Genomic DNA, 18,087 nt, shown 5'->3' with positions numbered 1-18,087 from the left:
ATGCAGGAGGATCACACAAATTAAAGGTTAGTCTGATCTACCTAGTAGTTTCAGGCTAGCCAGGGCTACACAGTGAGACCTTGACTCAAAGAAAAATTAATTGGAGAAATGGTCCGAACCCAAGCTGGCTGGATATATACATTTCCAGTTCTGCAAATATACATGGTGTACAATGCCCTCTGTGCTTGCAGAAAAACCTGGGGCCTCCTCAAACAGGAGAGCCGTCTCCCACCAGAGACTACCAAGAGTGTAACCCAGTTCCTGCAACTGGAAAGCCGCAGAGCTGCTGAATAGTAAGATCTTTCTGGAAACTATGAAGAGTTCTCCACTAGGAGACCCAAGGCTCCATGTCAGTATGAATACAACCTGTGAAGCACAGGGACCACTCTCTCTGCGAGTGAGGGAAGAGGAGCTCTCCCTGACGCATTGTCCCCTCACCGTGGTCCTCTCATACTCTTGCTCCAGCTGGAGAGTCCACAGGCAGCTGCTCTGCGCTAGGCACTAGGCTGCAGACCATGTGCTTGGAAGTGAGCAAGTCACTGTGCTAAGCTTGCTCAGAGGGGAGAATGTCAGTGAACAGAGTGGCCGATGTGTGGGGGTGGGGGTCCCACAAACACTCCAGGCACCATGACCAGCAAATGGAAGGAACCAGACTCAGGGCTGCTTCAAGATGTGTTCCAAGGATGAGAGGCACAGTCTACATAAAAGTGCTGGGGTTGGAGCTTGGGAGCCCAAGATTCTGGTATAAGAGTCTGTTGGTGGAACCACTGTGGACACGTGAGATCCCTCTAGTGACACACTCACTGTGATGGACCGTGTGATAGCGAGTGTGCCCCAGGCTTTCTGTCAGAGATGGCACAAAGCCAGATTCCAGGAGGGTAGCAGATGTTATACAGAGACCCTGCTACCAGTGAGAGCAGGCAGAGGAAGATGTCTCCCCCACCAGGGATAGGGAATCTCTGACATACAGGTTCTCAACCCTGACTGAGGGACAAGCCAACCAGTGGGCTAAGAAGCATTCTGACACCTCCTCCAGCTGCTTAAGATGTGGAGGCTGCCACCCAGGAACCCCTTATCCCATCTCCCCTCCTTGTGCTTCTATGAGGGTGTGATTTTCCAGTTTCTATGATGCTGTCTCCATTAACATAAACTGCCTCCTAAATTTCTAAATCCTTCCATTTGTGTTATTAAATCTCCTAATTTTCTTTTTTTTTTCTTTCTTTTTTTCCTTTTTTTTCCTCTTTTTAAAAAATTGGGTATTATATTTACATTTCAGGTTTTACCCCCTTACCCCACTTCCTCCCTCCACCCAGAAACCTCCTATCCCATCCCCCTCCTCATGCTTCTATGAGCCTGTGCCCGCACCTACTACCCCCCGCGCCCACGACCCCCACCCCACCCACGCAATCCCCCCTACTCTGTGTTCGTGTTCGTTTTTCATGGGACCAAGAATCTCCTCTCCCACCTATGCCCAACAAGGCCATCCTCCGCTACATATATGGTTGGAGTCATGGGTCCCTCCCTATGTGCTCCCAGGCTGGTGGTTTAGACCCTGGGGGGCTCTGGGAGTTAGGTATTATTGCTTTCCTCCTGGGGTCACAAACCCTTTCTGCTTCTTCAGTCTTCTCTCTAAGTTCTCCATTGGGAAACCCTTGATCATATCAGTGGTTAACTGTGAGCATCATCCTCTGAATGTGTTAGTCTGGCAGACCTCTAAGGAGACAGCTATATCATGTTCTTGACAGCATGCACTTCCAGCCATCCACATCAGTGTCTAGCTTAGGTGACTGTACATGGGATGGATACCCAGGTGGAATGGTCTCCTGATGTCTCCTCCTTCAGTTTCTGTCCCATGTGGTGGAGGGAATGGGATAAGGGGATAAAATTTGAAATGTAAATATTATAACCAATTTTTAAAAAGGAAAAAAAAAGAAAAGTTGTTAGAGCCAACATCTTTTAAAAAAATGTCAGCCCTCTAGGAAAAAAAAATATCTTGATACTAAAACTTGTTCTGAGAATTGTATATTGCAGAATACACAGCCTTGGTGTATCTACTCATCAAGCAAACTGAGCAGACCTGCTCAAACCTCCGATGTCCTGGAATTCCATCTGGATGCAGTGAAGACACAGCATCAGAGGCTTATCAATTTACTCTTCCCCCCACCCCTCTTCTAATATCTCAACGCCCGTAATCAGCTTGAAGAAGTTAAAGAAGAGTCAGCGCCCCTATTCCCTGGGCTTGGGGACTAAGGTGGTTAATATTGGGCTGTCTTTCTAGGGAAAAGTAGTGGTTTTGTTGGAACAGGGAGGATTAGCTAGGACTTATTGCATAGCCATAACCTATTGGTAGAAATATGTATAATTAATATCAAGATGAAGTTATAATTTCTTAAATGGCACAAAATTTACTTTGATTTCAAATTTAAGGTTTTCGTTGGTACGAGCTTCTTATTGATATAAAAGGGAGATGAATATTGATACTCTCATGGGCATTGTGCCTGTATAACACATTTAGGAATACAAGGCCTAGACCCAGTCCTTCTTTAACTTTTTTAACTGATTTGAGATGGTTAGCCTGTGACTTAAGGGACTATAGCAAATTCATGGCTTTGAGTTTATTGTTAGGGTGTTTTCTATATTTTCTTTAGAAATAGCTGAGAGGAGTTAACAGACAACAGTCCAGGTTACCTTACATGGATAGTTGGTTTTCAAAACATCAGAAGTCCACAGAATTGATATTACAAACATTTCTGTATTAATGTTCATTTTGATTAGAGATGTGTCTGCTCCTGACAGCTTCCTGTCTTGGATTCTAAGAAGAAATTGAGCATTTTTGAAGTTACTCCAGTTGTGATGAGACAGTCAGTAGGCAAGAATTGCCTCTTTCCATCTACAGACAAATTACTGTCCAGAAAAGGACACACATGCAGAATAGTTGACTGATTATATCTGCCTAGACAGAGTAATCAGTCCTTAATAATCCTGCATCACTAAGGTCTGTCAGATGATTCTGGGCCAGAAGGCTGAAGATTTGATGCTCCAATGTTTGGTAGTATAGGGACTGTCCAGGTGTTCAGCGGTCTCTATAAATTGGCTAAGTTTTAGAAGCTATGCTTAGTGGTTCCCATAATTTCACTTAACTCAGTCATTCTGGATTTCTGATGGGGTTGAAGACCTATAGTCTCATAGCCAATCCTGGCTATTTACTTTGAGAGAAAAGATCTGAGTGGATGGTTTTCAGCTGACATTCATTCTAAAGCCAAGAAAAAAGCCAGGTTCAGAACTAAGTGTTTTAGTTAGGAGAGATGACAGAGGTTCTGGTTAGTCAACAAAAGGATGGACTGGGTATTAGGACTATCTTGTACCTCACTGGTACAAATAGGCATAATTATGCTCTAATTGTATTTTGAGAGAAAAGTTTATTTTAACAGGAAGGGTGATATGTAGGAGGAGCTAAGGGGGAAGGAGTACTGAGAGGAAGAGATGGAGTAAGGAGAGGAGAAGCTAGGTGATGAGAGAGAGAAAGAGAGAGAAAGGGGGGGGCATGAAGGCAGATGTTCAGGTGTCTCCACCAGTCAAAGATAGTTTATATATCTAGGTTGGGTATTGGGTTACACTTCTGATTGAGCATTACGAAACTTATAAAGCCTTTGATTAACATTTTTAAAAAAATTGTATAAAAGCAAAAAGGAAAGGGGGGCATGGGATAGGGATTTTCTAGGGAGGGGAAATGGGGAAAGGAGATGGTATCTGAAATGTAAATAAAATATCCAAGAAGAAAAAAAAAGATGTGGAGGCTGCAAGGTGCAGCAGGGGGTTGGCTGAGCACTAGTGAAGCAGCGAAAAGCTACGCTGGCATAGCAGAGTATTTCCTGGGACAGCATCCGCGTGCGCTCAGCCCCCTGCCTCAGAGGGAAGTGTCTGCAGCCCCCAGGGCTGAGACTATGGCAGAAGTGATGGACTGTGAAGTTCAAGGCTCAGTCATGGACAATGACAGGAGCTGGGCCCATTTCTCTTGGGAAGCTTGCTTCTCAAACCCAAGCCACCCTGCAGAAGGCCTGGTGCAGGATCCAAGGCGAGCTCTCAACCCCTGCACTGGAATGAGGAAGTCCTAAGCCTTAGGAGCTTCACATGTGACCTTATATGGAGAGACAGGGTCTTTAAAAAGGTGACGCATACTTACATGATGTGATCCAGATACAATCATGTAATCCCAGTGCTCGGGAGGCACGGCAGGGGTATCTCTGTGAATTCAGGGTCAGCCTGATCTACATAGTGAATTACAGACTAGCCTGGGCTACAGAGTGACATGTTTTCTCAAAACAAAACCACAACAGGTGAGCACAGCACTGGTAGAGCATCTCAGTTTGTAACATGCTTGCCACAGCAACAATGAGAGTCTGATGCCCAGAACTCACTGGATGGACATACAGAATTCATTGGACATACAGACCACACTATGCTCAGTGGGAGATGGCCAGCACAGAAGAAACACAATAGCATTTTGGGGGGTTCCTTATCTCATGTTTTGTTTTGGCATTATTTTTAGTTTTTATTTTTTATCTTTTTATTTACAGACATTTTGAATATATATTATGGTTCTCCTGTGGTTTTTGGGATTTCCATATGTATGGACACATGTGTCTCCATATCTATATGTATGAATATGTGTCTTCACATCTACATGTATGAACATGTCTCACTGTATCTATATGTATGAACACATGTGCTCCATCTATATGTGTTAACACATCTGTCTCTGCATCTACATGTGTAAACATGTATGTCTTCACATCTATATGTGTTAACACATGTGTCTCTGCATCTATATGTATGAACACATGTGTCTCCGCATCTACATGTGTGAACACGTATGTGTCTGTATCTATGTGTGTGAACACATGTGTCTTCACATCTGCATGTGTGAACATGTATGTCTCTGCATCTACATGTGTGAACATGTATGTCTCTGCATATATATGTGCTTCTTATGCTTTTTGCTTCTTCTGTTGTTTGTTTGCTTTGTTCTGTTCTGGTTTGTTTTTTATCTTTTTTTAGATGCCTATTTGTATTCTAATGAGAGACAAGAAGAAGGGTATATGGATTTTGGTGGGTGGGGAGTTGGCAAAGAACTGAGGGAGAAAAACCATAATCAGAATATTGTATGAAAAAATATATTTTCAATAAAAATAAAGCACTGAGCCCATGAAAAGACAGGAAAATATATTTTTTTAAAGGCCTGTCCCTGTAATCCCAGTGCTGGGGGCCAGAGACACATGGACCCCTGGTGCTAACATGACAGCCAACCTAACCTATTTGGCAAGCTCCAGGCCAGTGAGAGACCCTGCCTTAAAGACCAAGGTGGATCACTCCAGAGGAACAACAGCTGAGGTTGCCCTCTGGCCTCTACACTCCTGTCTGCCCACCTGTATCTGCACATGCTCAAAGAGGTGAGTGTGTTACATGAGGCCCTTGGTGTAGACATTTTGACAGGTGTCTATATCTATAAAGAAGAGACCTGGAGATACCAGGTGCACACAAGCATTTAAAGGCCAGGTGAGTTGGTGGCCAGCCAGCTATAAGCCAAGGACAGGCAACTGCTCATGACCTTCTGGTCTCAGAATTCCGGGAAGCCAAGTCTGCCTGGCTGACTAGACAGGAGCCATGCCAAATCGCACCTTGAAAGGCAACACCTCATGAAGCAGATAGGCCATCCTGCCTGGACTGTACTACGGATACCCAGTGAGATGGCGACTGGGGCTTGAGGCCCCTAAGCTGCTGGGGAGGACAAATAATTGACACAGGCCTCTCTGAGTAGGTGACGCTAAGGCTGAGTGAGGTTTGAGAGATGGAAGGGAAAGGGCCAGGCTGATTGCTCCCTGAGCTTTGGGTATCAGCAAAGGGGAAATACTACCAGCAGACAGTATCAGCTAGTTCTGCTGCAGTAACAAGCATTCTAAATGCCTCCACAGCTCAGGGAGAAGAAGCGCCCTTCCTCTTGCCCTATGGCTGTGTCACTTGCAGTCCAGACCCAGGAAGGACAGGTTTTCTTGGCAGCAGCTACAGCTTACAGATCCTCCGTCCTGCCCTGCATCTTATATATTGGAGTTAAGTGCTGAAATACAGGTTCTGTGGCTCAGGGATACCACCACCACCACCACCACCACCACCACCACGGCGTCACTTAGAAGACACTTGTGATGGAAAAAAAATGTAACTTTCTAATGTATAGGGGGGGGACTAGAAATGCTGCGAAAACACAGGTGTGATTTCAGAAACATACCTCAAATCTGGGATGTCCTGGGCCACACAGTACAGAATGAGAGTTGCAACTGTTTAACGTATATTTGGACGTCCCTGAAAATGTATGACACCCCCCCACACACACACACACTTGAACACAAAGAAGCTGGCACAGAGAAAACCAGAACCAGACCTCAGAGACAAGGCAGCCTCGGGAGTCCCATGAGCCACACTGAGTCATGAACCTGAGAGGCCATGTGACTGAGACCCCTGTCCCCAGGGCAGCAGTTGGCTCCTGTCCTAACACCATCCCTATGCTGTTCACTTTGCTATGGCATCCAGGCCATTGTGGAGTCAGGCTTTCTGCAATGTCCCCTTGCTTCCTACCCTGTCGTTCCTAGACACCTGGCTAGTCTGCTAGGCTAGGCACCTCAGCATCAGGTGAATTAGGAGGGAATGGTAGGTGCTCAGGGTCCAGGGAGCCCACCAGGGAGTCATAACCCCTCTCTGAATGTACAAGAAAGTATAAACAGGAAATGTAGAAGGGGTCACTGAGTGGATGGACACAACTTAGCAAGTACCAGAGGCTGGGACTGAAGCCTTGTATGAACATGGAGAAGGCTCCCTCTCATACATGTCCACACACCATGTCTTCCTTCCCCACTGAATGCTGGTGACTGACATAGCTGATACCTGCCAGGGTGGAAGTCCTACTTTGGACCCCTGAAGAATATCCCTGCCCGTTCTGCATGGGAAGCTCAGAAGGATTCAGCCTTTTCAGACAAGGCCCAGGAAGTGTACACCTGCTGGCTCATAGCTGATACTTTTTCAGATAGGGCTAACTGTTCCTCTAGCACCTCCAAAGTGACTAGGCTGATGTCCAAATAACTGCTTCTCCATCCTACCTGCTGCAGTGTCCTGCTCAGACAGACCCAAGGTACCTAGGTCCACCATGTGCCTTGACACCATATCCCATGCAGTATCCATCCATCCATCCATCCATCCATCCATCCATCCATCCATCCATCCATTCATCTATCCATCCATCCAGGCAAGAAGTCTGGTATAAGCAGTGTATGCCACTGGTTGTGGTAGTGTGTGTGTGTGTGTGTATGTGTGTGTGTGTGTGAGCTAGAGATCAACATCAGTTTTTTTTTTTTTTCAATTGCTCTTCACTATATTTTTGGAAAACACGATCTCTTATTGAACCTGGAGTTCACTGGGATGGATAGGCAGGCAGATAGAGAACCTCCTCTCTCCGCCTCCCCAAAACTTAGAGATCCACACTACAATGCCAGCTTGGGGGTCTGGACTCAGGTCCTCATAATTGACTGTCGAGCATGCTACTGACTGAATTATCTCCCCAACCCCTGTGGTTCCTTAAAACTCCTCTCCGTGCATTCTGAGCCTTTGTCCCAAATATGACAGATTTTGAGTAAAGAAGTTCACAGAGGCAGGCTAAGATCAGAACAAGGCCTCCAGATTCTCTGCACTGGGGCACAAGGCAGCTTCTCTCCTGGGTCCAGCCTTGGAGAACAGCCAGGGCTACGAGAAGTAGCCTGTCCCTAGGAGGCCTCTTGTCAATCAGTAGCAGAGGCTCATGAAGGCGTGGCCATTAAAGAACATCACACTGATGAAGCTACATCTACCATCCACTCTGAAATCCGATTCTGGTCACAGCCTCGATGAGTGTTGTCACGAGACCAAATGTCCACCCCAAGGTCAGCTCCCTTGGCACATGCATAGCTCTCTCGGGATCTCCATTAAACATCTATGGATTGTCTCGTCGTGTTCACAATGGGAGGTCTCCATGGACAGTGGTGAGTGGGACAGAGCAGTGCACGCAGAAGGAGGAGCGAGCAAAAGTCTCTGCAGTCAACGTAGGAAGCATGGATGGACACTGATGCTTCTGAGCTAAAGACTATAAACAGAAGATGAGCCAGAGACACTGTGATAGCCTCCACTGTGATAGCCTCCACTGTGATAGCCTCCACTGTGATAGCCTCTATTGTGATAGCCTCCACTGTGATAGCCTCCCACTGTGATAGCCTCCCACTGTGATAGCCTCCACTGTGATAGCCTCTATTGTGATAGCCTCCCACTGTGATAGCCTCCCACTGTGATAGCCTCCACTGTGATAGCCTCCCACTGTGATAGCCTCCACTGTGATAGCCTCCCACTGTGATAGCCTCCACTGTGATAGCCCTCCACTGTGATAGCCCTCCACTATGATAGCCTCTACTGTCATAGCCTCCACTGTCATAGCCTCCACTGTCATAGCCTCCCACTGTCATAGCCCTCCACTGTGATAGCTTCCACTGTGATAGCTTCTACTGTGATAGCCTCCCACTGTGATAGCCTCCCACTGTGATAGCCTCCCACTGTGATAGCCTCCCACTGTGATAGCCTCCCACTGTGATAGCCTCCACTGTGATAGCCCTCCACTGTGATAGCCTCCCACTGTGATAGCCTCCCACTGTGATAGCCTCCCACTGTGATAGCCTCCCACTGTGATAGCCCTCCACTGTCATAGCCTCCACTGTGGTAGCCTCCACTGTGATAGCCTCCACTGTGATAGCCCTCCACTGTGATAGCCTCCCACTGTGATAGCCTCCCACTGTGATAGCCTCCCACTGTGATAGCCTCCCACTGTGATAGCCCTCCACTGTCATAGCCTCCACTGTGGTAGCCTCCACTGTGATAGCTTCCACTGTGATAGCCTCCACTGTGATAGCCTCCCACTGTCATAGCCTCCACTGTGGTAGCCTCCACTGTGATAGCTTCCACTGTGATAGCCTCCACTGTGATAGCCTCCCACTGTGATAGCCTCCCACTGTGATAGCCCTCCACTGTCATAGCCTCCACTGTGGTAGCCTCCACTGTGATAGCTTCCACTGTGATAGCCTCCACTGTGATAGCCTCCCACTGTGATAGCCTCCCACTGTGATAGCCTCCCACTGTGATAGCCTCCACTGTGATAGCCCTCCACTGTGATAGCCTCCCACTGTGATAGCCTCCCACTGTGATAGCCTCCACTGTGATAGTCTCCCACTGTGATAGCCCTCCACTGTGATAGCCTCCCACTGTGATAGTCTCCCACTGTGATAGCCTCCACTGTCATAGCCTCTACTGTGATAGCCTCCCACTGTGATAGCCTCCACTGTGATAGCCTCCCACTGTGATAGCCCTCCACTGTCATAGCCTCCACTGTGATAGCCCTCCACTGTGATAGCTTCCACTGTGATAGCCTCCCACTGTGATAGCCTCCACTGTCATAGACTCCCACTGTCGTAGCCCTCCACTGTGATAGCCTCCACTGTCATAGCCTCCCACTGTGATAGCCTCCACTGTGGTAGCCTCCACTGTGATAGCTTCCACTGTGATAGCCTCCACTGTGATAGCCTCCCACTGTGATAGCCTCCCACTGTGATAGCCTCCCACTGTGATAGCCTCCACTGTGATAGTCTCCCACTGTGATAGCCCTCCACTGTGATAGCCTCCCACTGTGATAGCCTCCCACTGTGATAGCCTCCACTGTCATAGCCTCTACTGTGATAGCCTCCCACTGTGATAGCCTCCACTGTGATAGCCTCCCACTGTGATAGCCTCTACTGTGATAGCCTCCCACTGTGATAGCCTCCACTGTGATAGCCTCCCACTGTGATAGCCTCTACTGTGATAGCCTCCACTGTGATAGCCTCCACTGTCATAGCCTCCCACTGTCATAGCCCTCCACTGTGATAGCCTCCACTGTGATAGCCTCCACTGTGATAGCCTCCACTGTGATAGCCTCTACTGTGATAGCCTCCACTGTGATAGCCTCCACTGTCATAGCCTCCCACTGTCATAGCCTCCACTGTCATAGCCTCCCACTGTGATAGCCTCCACTGTGATAGCCTCCACTGTGATAGCCTCCACTGTGATAGCTTCCACTGTGATAGCTTCTACTGTGATAGCCTCCCACTGTGATAGCCCTCCACTGTCATAGCCTCCACTGTGATAGCCTCCACTGTCATAGCCTCCCACTGTGATAGCCTCCACTGTGATAGCCTCCACTGTGATAGCCCTCCACTGTGATAGCCTCCCACTGTGATAGCCTCCTACTGTGATAGCCTCCTCTGTGATAGCCTCCACTGTGATAGCCTCCACTGTGATAGCCTCCACTGTGATAGCCCTCCACTGTGATAGCTTCCACTGTGATAGCCTCCCACTGTGATAGCCTCCACTGTGATAGCCTCCCACTGTGATAGCCTCCACTGTGATAGCCTCCACTGTCATAGCCTCCACTGTCATAGCCTCCCACTGTGATAGCCCTCCACTGTGATAGCCTCCACTGTGATAGCCTCCACTGTGATAGCCTCCCACTGTGATAGCCTCCACTGTGATAGCCTCCACTGTGATAGCCTCCACTGTGATAGCCCTCCACTGTGATAGCCCTCCACTGTGATAGCTTCCACTGTGATAGCCTCCCACTGTGATAGCCTCCACTGTGATAGCCTCCCACTGTGATAGCCTCCACTGTCATAGCCTCCACTGTCATAGCCTCCACTGTCATAGCCTCCCACTGTGATAGCCCTCCACTGTGATAGCCTCCACTGTGAGATAGCCTCCACTGTGATAGCCTCCCACTGTGATAGCCTCCCACTGTGATAGCCTCCACTGTGATAGCCTCCACTGTGATAGCCTGCACTGTGATAGCCTCCACTGTGATAGCCTCCACTGTGATAGCCTGCACTGTGATAGCCTCCACTGTGATAGCCTCCACTGTGATAGCCACATGAAGGCTAGATTTGAATCCAGAGCTAATAATTCATTTTATGAACCAATTAGGGAAAGATTAACGAAACAATTAGGGAAAGAAATGGTCAATTAACAAATGAAAAGCTCTCTCCAGCAATCCAGGAATGCTAATGCCAATGCCAGCAACAAAATCTGCTTTTCTTCTGGAGGACAGGAAAAATCTCCAAATACAATGAACAGAACTGGACCAGGATTCTGCAGCAGGGCAGGGCCCTGTGGGAACACTGAGGCATTAGGGTGCGTAACATTCTATAATGCTATAATGCCCTCACCTGCGGAGGGCACACCTCAAGGAGACAGAGAAGTCTGCTCACACTCAGACCATGACCTCTGGCAACCTCAGCATGAAGATGACAGAACCTGGAATATTCTGAAGCAATTAGACGGAATCTGTTAACCCAGATAAAAGTCCGAGGCACACGGCCGAGTGAAGCCATGGTTTCAGAACAAGGTGTGCTGGACCATGTTCATTCTTTATGAGGCTTCCAGGCAGCCATTGGGGCATGTTTTCCAGTGACACCTTCAAGTTTGGGGCAAGGGAACCCGGCAGATTAGACGGACCCTAGCTGCAGCTGCCTCCGGGAGACAGTGAGGGGCAGGAGGAGGTTTGAAGCATTGATGCTTTCCTTTTTCATCTGGAGACTGCACAGGTAACACACATGCACATCCCTGTATCGACACGAAGTCCTCCGACTTGTCCTTACCCCTTAGTGCAACAGGGCTGGGGAGATGGCTCCGCGCAAGCTTGAGGTTGTGAGTTTGAATCTCTAGGAACCAAAACCAGATGATACAGTACTCACACCTGTCATCCTGGGGAGTGGGGCAGGGGACAGGGCCAGCGGAAGCCCCAAAAGCTCACAGATCAGCTTGAACACAGCAAGAAACTAGGTGGAAAGTGATGATGACACCTGAAGTTATCCTCTGACCGCCACACTTGAGCCATGGCATGCGTGTGCTCGCATTCACACACATGACTGTGTGTGCACACACGCACACACACACACACACACACACAGATGAAAGAATGGAAACAAAGGAGGGGGGATCAACTTAGTCACAGGACAGGTTGACAAGCTGGCAGTGTTCCCTAAGGAAGAGAGGAAGAAGAGGTGCCTGTTCATGCAAGGCTGGAGTAGGAAGATGTAAAGAGCCTGTAAGTCCCTGGCTTGGGAGGTATCTGTGTGCCCTGAGCTCCTCAGCAAGTAATCAGGAGGGACAAGAAGACCTTGGGTCACACTCAACGACTTTGCTGGATAATTCTCTGACACCATGACTCTCTTCTGCCTCAGGCACACAAGTGTACAACTCTGCTATGCTAAGGAGTGGCTAGAAAGCTGGTGGAGTTGAAGGAGGCTGGGGCTAGCCTTCCACTTCCTTGACATTGCCTGACTCCCCTGTGGTCAACGTCCTAGGCATGGCTACCATGAAGAGGACACAGGTGCCATCCCTGGCCTGGGGAAGGCCTGCGAGCTGGGTTTCAATGAGCTATCTCTTCCTACTTTTTGGCTATGGCAGATTGGTTCAGGAGCCAGTGATGTGTCCCAGCCTGGCACAGGCACAGAGATACAGGCTCCCCAGGCTCGGGGCTTCCAGCTTCCTGCACTGACTGGTGACCCTTTGCTTCCTGGAGTCTCTTCCATGTTACTCCACCAGAAAAGCCTGCTGTGTCCAGCTGGTTGTCATTAAAATTTCAAAAGAACTGGGCAGCCCAGACCCTCTGTGGATCCTCTGAGCTACTGCCTTTGGGGAACCCTGTTCAGCCCTAAGTTGAGCAGAGCCAGCCAAACAAAGCATTAGGTTTCAATGCTTTCCACGGCCCCTCAGGCCACCACTTTTAATGAGCCTTGGCTGGGACCCATCCTGATACCATCAATCATGCCTTTCCTTCAAAAAAAAAGTACTAAACTCAGTTGGTACAGAAATAGTGCTAGGCAAGTCAGCGCTTCCTCGTCAGACATGGAAAGCTGCAGAACCCAGTGCTAACATGCTCCTCTGAGAGGGACTCAGAGTGCCTCTAAAACAGGTCATTTTCCCTTAAAGACTAGAGTCACCGTTCACCCAGAGCCAGCTCCAGAAAGCAGTGCATGAAGCACGGGAGAGAGCCTCCATGGTTTCTGGGCTCTTTTGCCTGGGTCTAGAAGAAAGAGGTCAAGAGACATTCTCCAGGTCTGGCCATCGAAGTTTCTGAAGAGCTACAGGACACAGCCTGGTCTCTGGAGCTTATTCTAAAGCTGGACTTGGGACTCAGACTCTGGGCCCCTCAGCCACAGATAGCAATGCAATACTGAAACCCAGAAAGCATCACCCTCCCTGCCTCAGGCCCTCCCAAGTGACCTCTTTGAATGGCCAGATCCATCTGCTGAGTCTCAGTCTGGAGCCTCCAGATCCAGCTCTGTCCCCATCCCCAGGATTCCTCAGAAGGCTCTCTGAATGCTAGCCCCTTCGTGCAGGGCTTTCTTCTTCCCTTACAGCACCCCCCCCCCATCCTCCCTACTCCCTGCCAAGCCTTCGTCCACTCCCTGAAGGGCACTGCTGATCACTGAGGCTCAGGCACAGAATTACAGAACATTCTGGACTTGTGGCAACCAGAACAACAGCCCATCAGCTGCTACAATGAAGATGTTTCCGAGTGCCCCATCTTCCAGAATCTTGAAGACACCCCAAGAGGGTGCTGCCATATGCCAGCTGGGGTGGACATGCTCTCCTTGGCCTCCCTGCCAGCTGCCTGAGACTGCACAGAGAAGGTACAGGTGACTTAGAGAACCCAAAGCCACTCTCCCCAACTCAACTTTCTCCACTCTTCTCAGTCTCTAGGACCCTCCCTTGTTCCCCCAGCAGGCTGGACCTCCACACACAATGAGCCCTCTGTCCTCTATAGCACCCCACATCTGGATCTGCATTTACAGTGCTTTTGGGACTATGATGTCTGCCGACCCACTGACTCAACACGTCCTCTCTGTTTGCCAAAAGTGGGTCAGCGGTGGCTGAGCCCTGCCAGGGCCAAAGCCTGGGTGGAGGCCATAGAACTATTTTTAAAATGTGGCCACTGAAAGGCACATGTGGAACAGGTGAAATGTTGCATAAGGAAGCAGGTAGCTCACACACCGATGCTCTGAGCACACTGCCGTGCAGAAATGTTGCAAGAGGCCAGGCCTCAAATCCAACCTGACACACCGTGCTGAGCATCTGATGTGTGGCTGCAGCAAAACAGGGACAGGGAGCCTCTAGACTCAGGGAACACATACTCTGTACAAGTGGGAAGGAAGGAGAAGGCTTCCTCCAGCTAGAGGGCATTACCCCAAAGAGGCTATCCCAGAGGAAGCACTCTTTCTGACCAGCATATCTGAACTCGTCCAAGCCCCACTAGACATGGGCAGAGTAGCTGGTGCCCAATATTTAAGAGAAATGGAGTCACCAATGGGATGCCTCTGTCCTCTGCTGGGGCACCCAGATCTCCACTCACTCACTGAACAAAGGTACCCAAAAGCTGGGCCATGAGTAGAGGTCTTGTCAATTGTTCAATGTCCAGCATCCCAGAGTACTTGGCTTGTCTTCCCAGCATGGCTTGTGACTCTGTGAATCCCAAGGTTTCTCAACCTGAACATCCTGAACCAGCCATCTTTCAGGATGAGGGAGAGGGAGGGATGCCAGGCTGAGCAGGCTGTGGGAGGCCTCAGCAACATACCTGTTGTAGATGCTGAATCCCTCACACCAGGTGAGGGCAGAACTGCTCTTCCTAGTCTAAACCAGTTTCTGAACTAATCTGACCCAAGATCACCTGAGGCGATGCTTGAACATCCAGGTTCTAGGTGAGTGGGGCACCTGGCCTGGAGTGAGGCCCCGGGGGAATGCTGGGGAAAACCAGCTAGGAAGCCCTGGCCTGAGTCTCCTCTCCTCTTCTCTGACAGCACAGCCCACCCACCACCCCATCCTGAGCCAAGGCCACTGAGGACAGGCTTAACCCTGGTCTTGTCACCAGGGACCCGAGTTCCTTCTCTAGACAGATGGGCCTCTGACTATTCTGGTTTCCTCAAGTTCTCCTCTCCCCCACCCCCACTTCCTCACTCAGTCCAGTCTTTCAACTGCAGCTGAACTGGCTCTGGGATTCCAGAACCAGGTGTCTGCCCTGCAGGGGGCGAGGGCTCTGTGAGCCACCTTTGGAGAAAGGCCAGCACTCATGGAGCGCTTACCGGATAGTTAGCACTGTACCCCTGATATCGCGGCTCAAAGATGAATCGCCCCCATTTTGCAGAGATAGAAACCGAGGCATGGGGAGGTCACGTGTCTGCCAGGTACACTGGGGCACTTATGCCATCGGAGGGGAGGTTTCAAATCCGAGATGAGCTCACAGGACCCTAACGCCAGTTCTTCTGACCACAGTACCCACAGCCCTTGTTTAGGGACAACTGAGACTACTGCAGAAGGAAGCAGGACGCGCCGGCGCTGTGGCTGGGGCGCAGCCGGCATCCTAGCTGTGAGCGGCAGTCAAGGGCAGTACCAGGGGGGCTCTGGACCGGTCGCCCAGCCCCGCGAGCGCCGGGGACCCTTCGCACTTACCTTGCTCCAAGCCTCGGGTGGTGGTGTCCTGGGGCCCTAAGGCACGCAGCAGTGAGCGCAGAGGCGCGGGCCAGCGGGCGTGCCCCCTGCCTTGGCCACGCATCTCCCTGAAGGCCAGACCCGTGCGACTCCGGGCTGGGCTGCGTCCGCCCCTCGGAGCACGGGTGCAGAGCCGGCCCCGGGAGGTGCTGGAGGGGCGGGGCGGGACTGGAGCGGGGGCGGCGCCGCCTTGAAAGGCTCGGCCTCTTCTCAGGGCGGAGGCGCAGAGGGGCTCAGAAGTGACCTTGACCCGCTGGACATTGCTCAGAGCGATGGTGGGACCCTTGACACAGAGAGTCTGGGACAACCCTGCATCGCCAGGGACCAGTCTAGTCAGGAGAAGAACACCGGGGGCTTAATTACGTAGTAAGGAGGCTGCGGAGTTAAAGCATCTGTGGGATCCTGGACTAGTCGCTTGACCTCTCTGGGTCTTGGAGTTCTTGTGCCCAAAGAGGATTTAGGAAGGTGAAATGAGACACCAAGCAGAATCGAGATCTGCAGATGGTGCATCCTGGTAGTGGAGACCCTTCGACTCCCCACCAGCTAGCTGTATGACCACTGTAAGATGCAGGGGCCATCACTGCACTCTAGCAAATCCCATATACGCGGTAATAAAATGAAGCTGTTATTTTTCTCTCAAGTACTTTATGGGCAAACCCTTGTCTCCAATGGCCAGCTCCAAACTAGAGTCCCTCTTAGCATCACAATCCCAAGCCCTCCCTTTACCACAGTCCCTGGGGTGGAAGTCCGCAGAGACCCCAGCAGTCTCTGCTAAGTTCAGGATTCAAAACCCAGTCTTGCCTGAGAGGGACCCTGGGCACCCAGAGAGACCCAGGTAGCTCTCATTCTGAGCCACTCGGGTAACACACAAGGGTCCCCAGATCCTGTCTTCGGGAGCTTTCAAGTGCGTCTCTGTGGCCCTGAAGTCTATTCATCTCCAGCGAGGCAGGAGCAGGGAGGCTCCTGTGTGCAGGTAGCAGAAGCACTGAGCCAGGTATCCCGCCCACCTGCCCCTTCTAAGGAAGCCTGGGCCCAATCTGCTGGGATGCCACAGCCTTCACCAGAACTTTTAACTACGGAACAGTTCTTAGCTGCCACTAGATGGCGCGCCACGAATCGGCCTTCATGTGGATGGAGAGCTGATTGTTGTGTCAAGTTGTACAGCTGTGAAAATGCAACTGAATATTCCCTTGCCTCTCCCTGTTTCTTTCTGCGTTCTCTCCCCTCGGCTCTGTTGAGGAGACGCTGAAGCCCAGGACAGTGAAGTCGCTTTCTCTAGAGGCCAGGAGTGGGGACAGCCAGGATTCCAAACCTGGCTGATGTCTAGGTGATTGTAATCAGGACTTGTTCTTTACTCAGCACAGTGGTGTGGTCTGGTGAACCCCTCACCAGAGGTGTTTGGGTTTCCCTCTCCCAAGCCTCTCTGTCCCTGTGCACAGTGTTGTCACTTGTCAACACATCCGGGTTTTAAAGAACAGCCTTAGGCTATAGCTCTGGCCACTCAGTGGCCGTTTGCTGTGCATACCCTCTGTGTTTGCTGGTAGCAGTGGTTCGACTGTTCCCTGGGCAGCCCCTCTGTCCAACTATTATGGCTTGGATAGGATGTCCCCACCATGGGCTCATGTGTTTAAACACCTGGTCCCAAGCTGGTACGATTGTTTTGAGACCTCGTGAAACTTTGAAGGGGTAGATCCTAGCAGGCAGAAGTGGATCCATGGCACAGCTCGTGACACTATCCTCTTCCTGTCCCATCTGCTTTGGGTCTGAGGGGATGTGAGCAAGCAACCCCACAGTCCTGCTGCCATGCCTTATCTGCCATGATGGACTACAACCCGGAGCTCAAATGAACCCTTCCTCACAGACTTTGTTTCTTGGTTCTTCCTGGTGACTGTATAACCATTCTGGCAGAACTAAGTCCACTCCTCAGGCCTCTGGGTGGGCTTACGGTACAGGGTAATCGGTCTGAAGTAACCACCCACCTACATTCATAGGTGAGTTGGTTCACAGGGGAGCGCACATCCACAGCATTGCTAGATAGAGAAAAAGGAAACTTGCCTCAGTTACTTTTCAGTTACTGTGACAAAACACCATGATCATGGCAACTTAAAGAGGAAAATAGTTATTGGGGCTTACAGTTCCAGGGGGTTAGAGCATATGACCATCATGGTGCATTGCATAGCGTCAGGAAGGCAAGCATGCTGCTGGATCCGTAGCTGAGAGCTTACAGCCTGGTTCACAATTTAGGAGGGAGACAGAGCTAACTGGAATGGCTGAGCTTTTGAAACCTCTAAGCTCATCCCAGTGACTCGCCTCATCCAACAAGACCACACCTCCTAGTCCTTTCTAAACTGCCCACCAATTGAGGACCAAACAATCAATGAGGTCTTCTCATTCAAACCACTACAACCTTTTTATCCACTGGGGTGGGAGTGACTCCATCCAGACTTC

The 18,087-nt window shown here is 50.1% G+C and overlaps 1 protein-coding gene across 1 annotated transcript in view; it reads right to left on the bottom strand.

Annotated features, from left to right (window-relative positions):
• Phactr3 (phosphatase and actin regulator 3) overlaps positions 1-15,755 on the bottom strand; it is a 219,182-nt gene extending 203,427 nt beyond the window's left edge. The window contains exon 1 of the mRNA XM_076930348.1: positions 15,601-15,755. Within this exon, the coding sequence (XP_076786463.1) occupies positions 15,601-15,703 (103 nt within the window). The 5' untranslated portion in view covers positions 15,704-15,755. The remainder of the gene's footprint in view (positions 1-15,600) is intronic.
• Positions 15,756-18,087: the final 2,332 nt, after the last annotated feature.

This window comes from Arvicanthis niloticus, chromosome 2, assembly GCF_011762505.2.
Source record: "Arvicanthis niloticus isolate mArvNil1 chromosome 2, mArvNil1.pat.X, whole genome shotgun sequence".
Taxonomy (NCBI): domain Eukaryota; kingdom Metazoa; phylum Chordata; class Mammalia; order Rodentia; family Muridae; genus Arvicanthis; species Arvicanthis niloticus.
The sequence above is the reverse complement of the archived record's forward strand: the minus strand, read 5'-3'. Positions and strand labels throughout refer to the sequence as shown.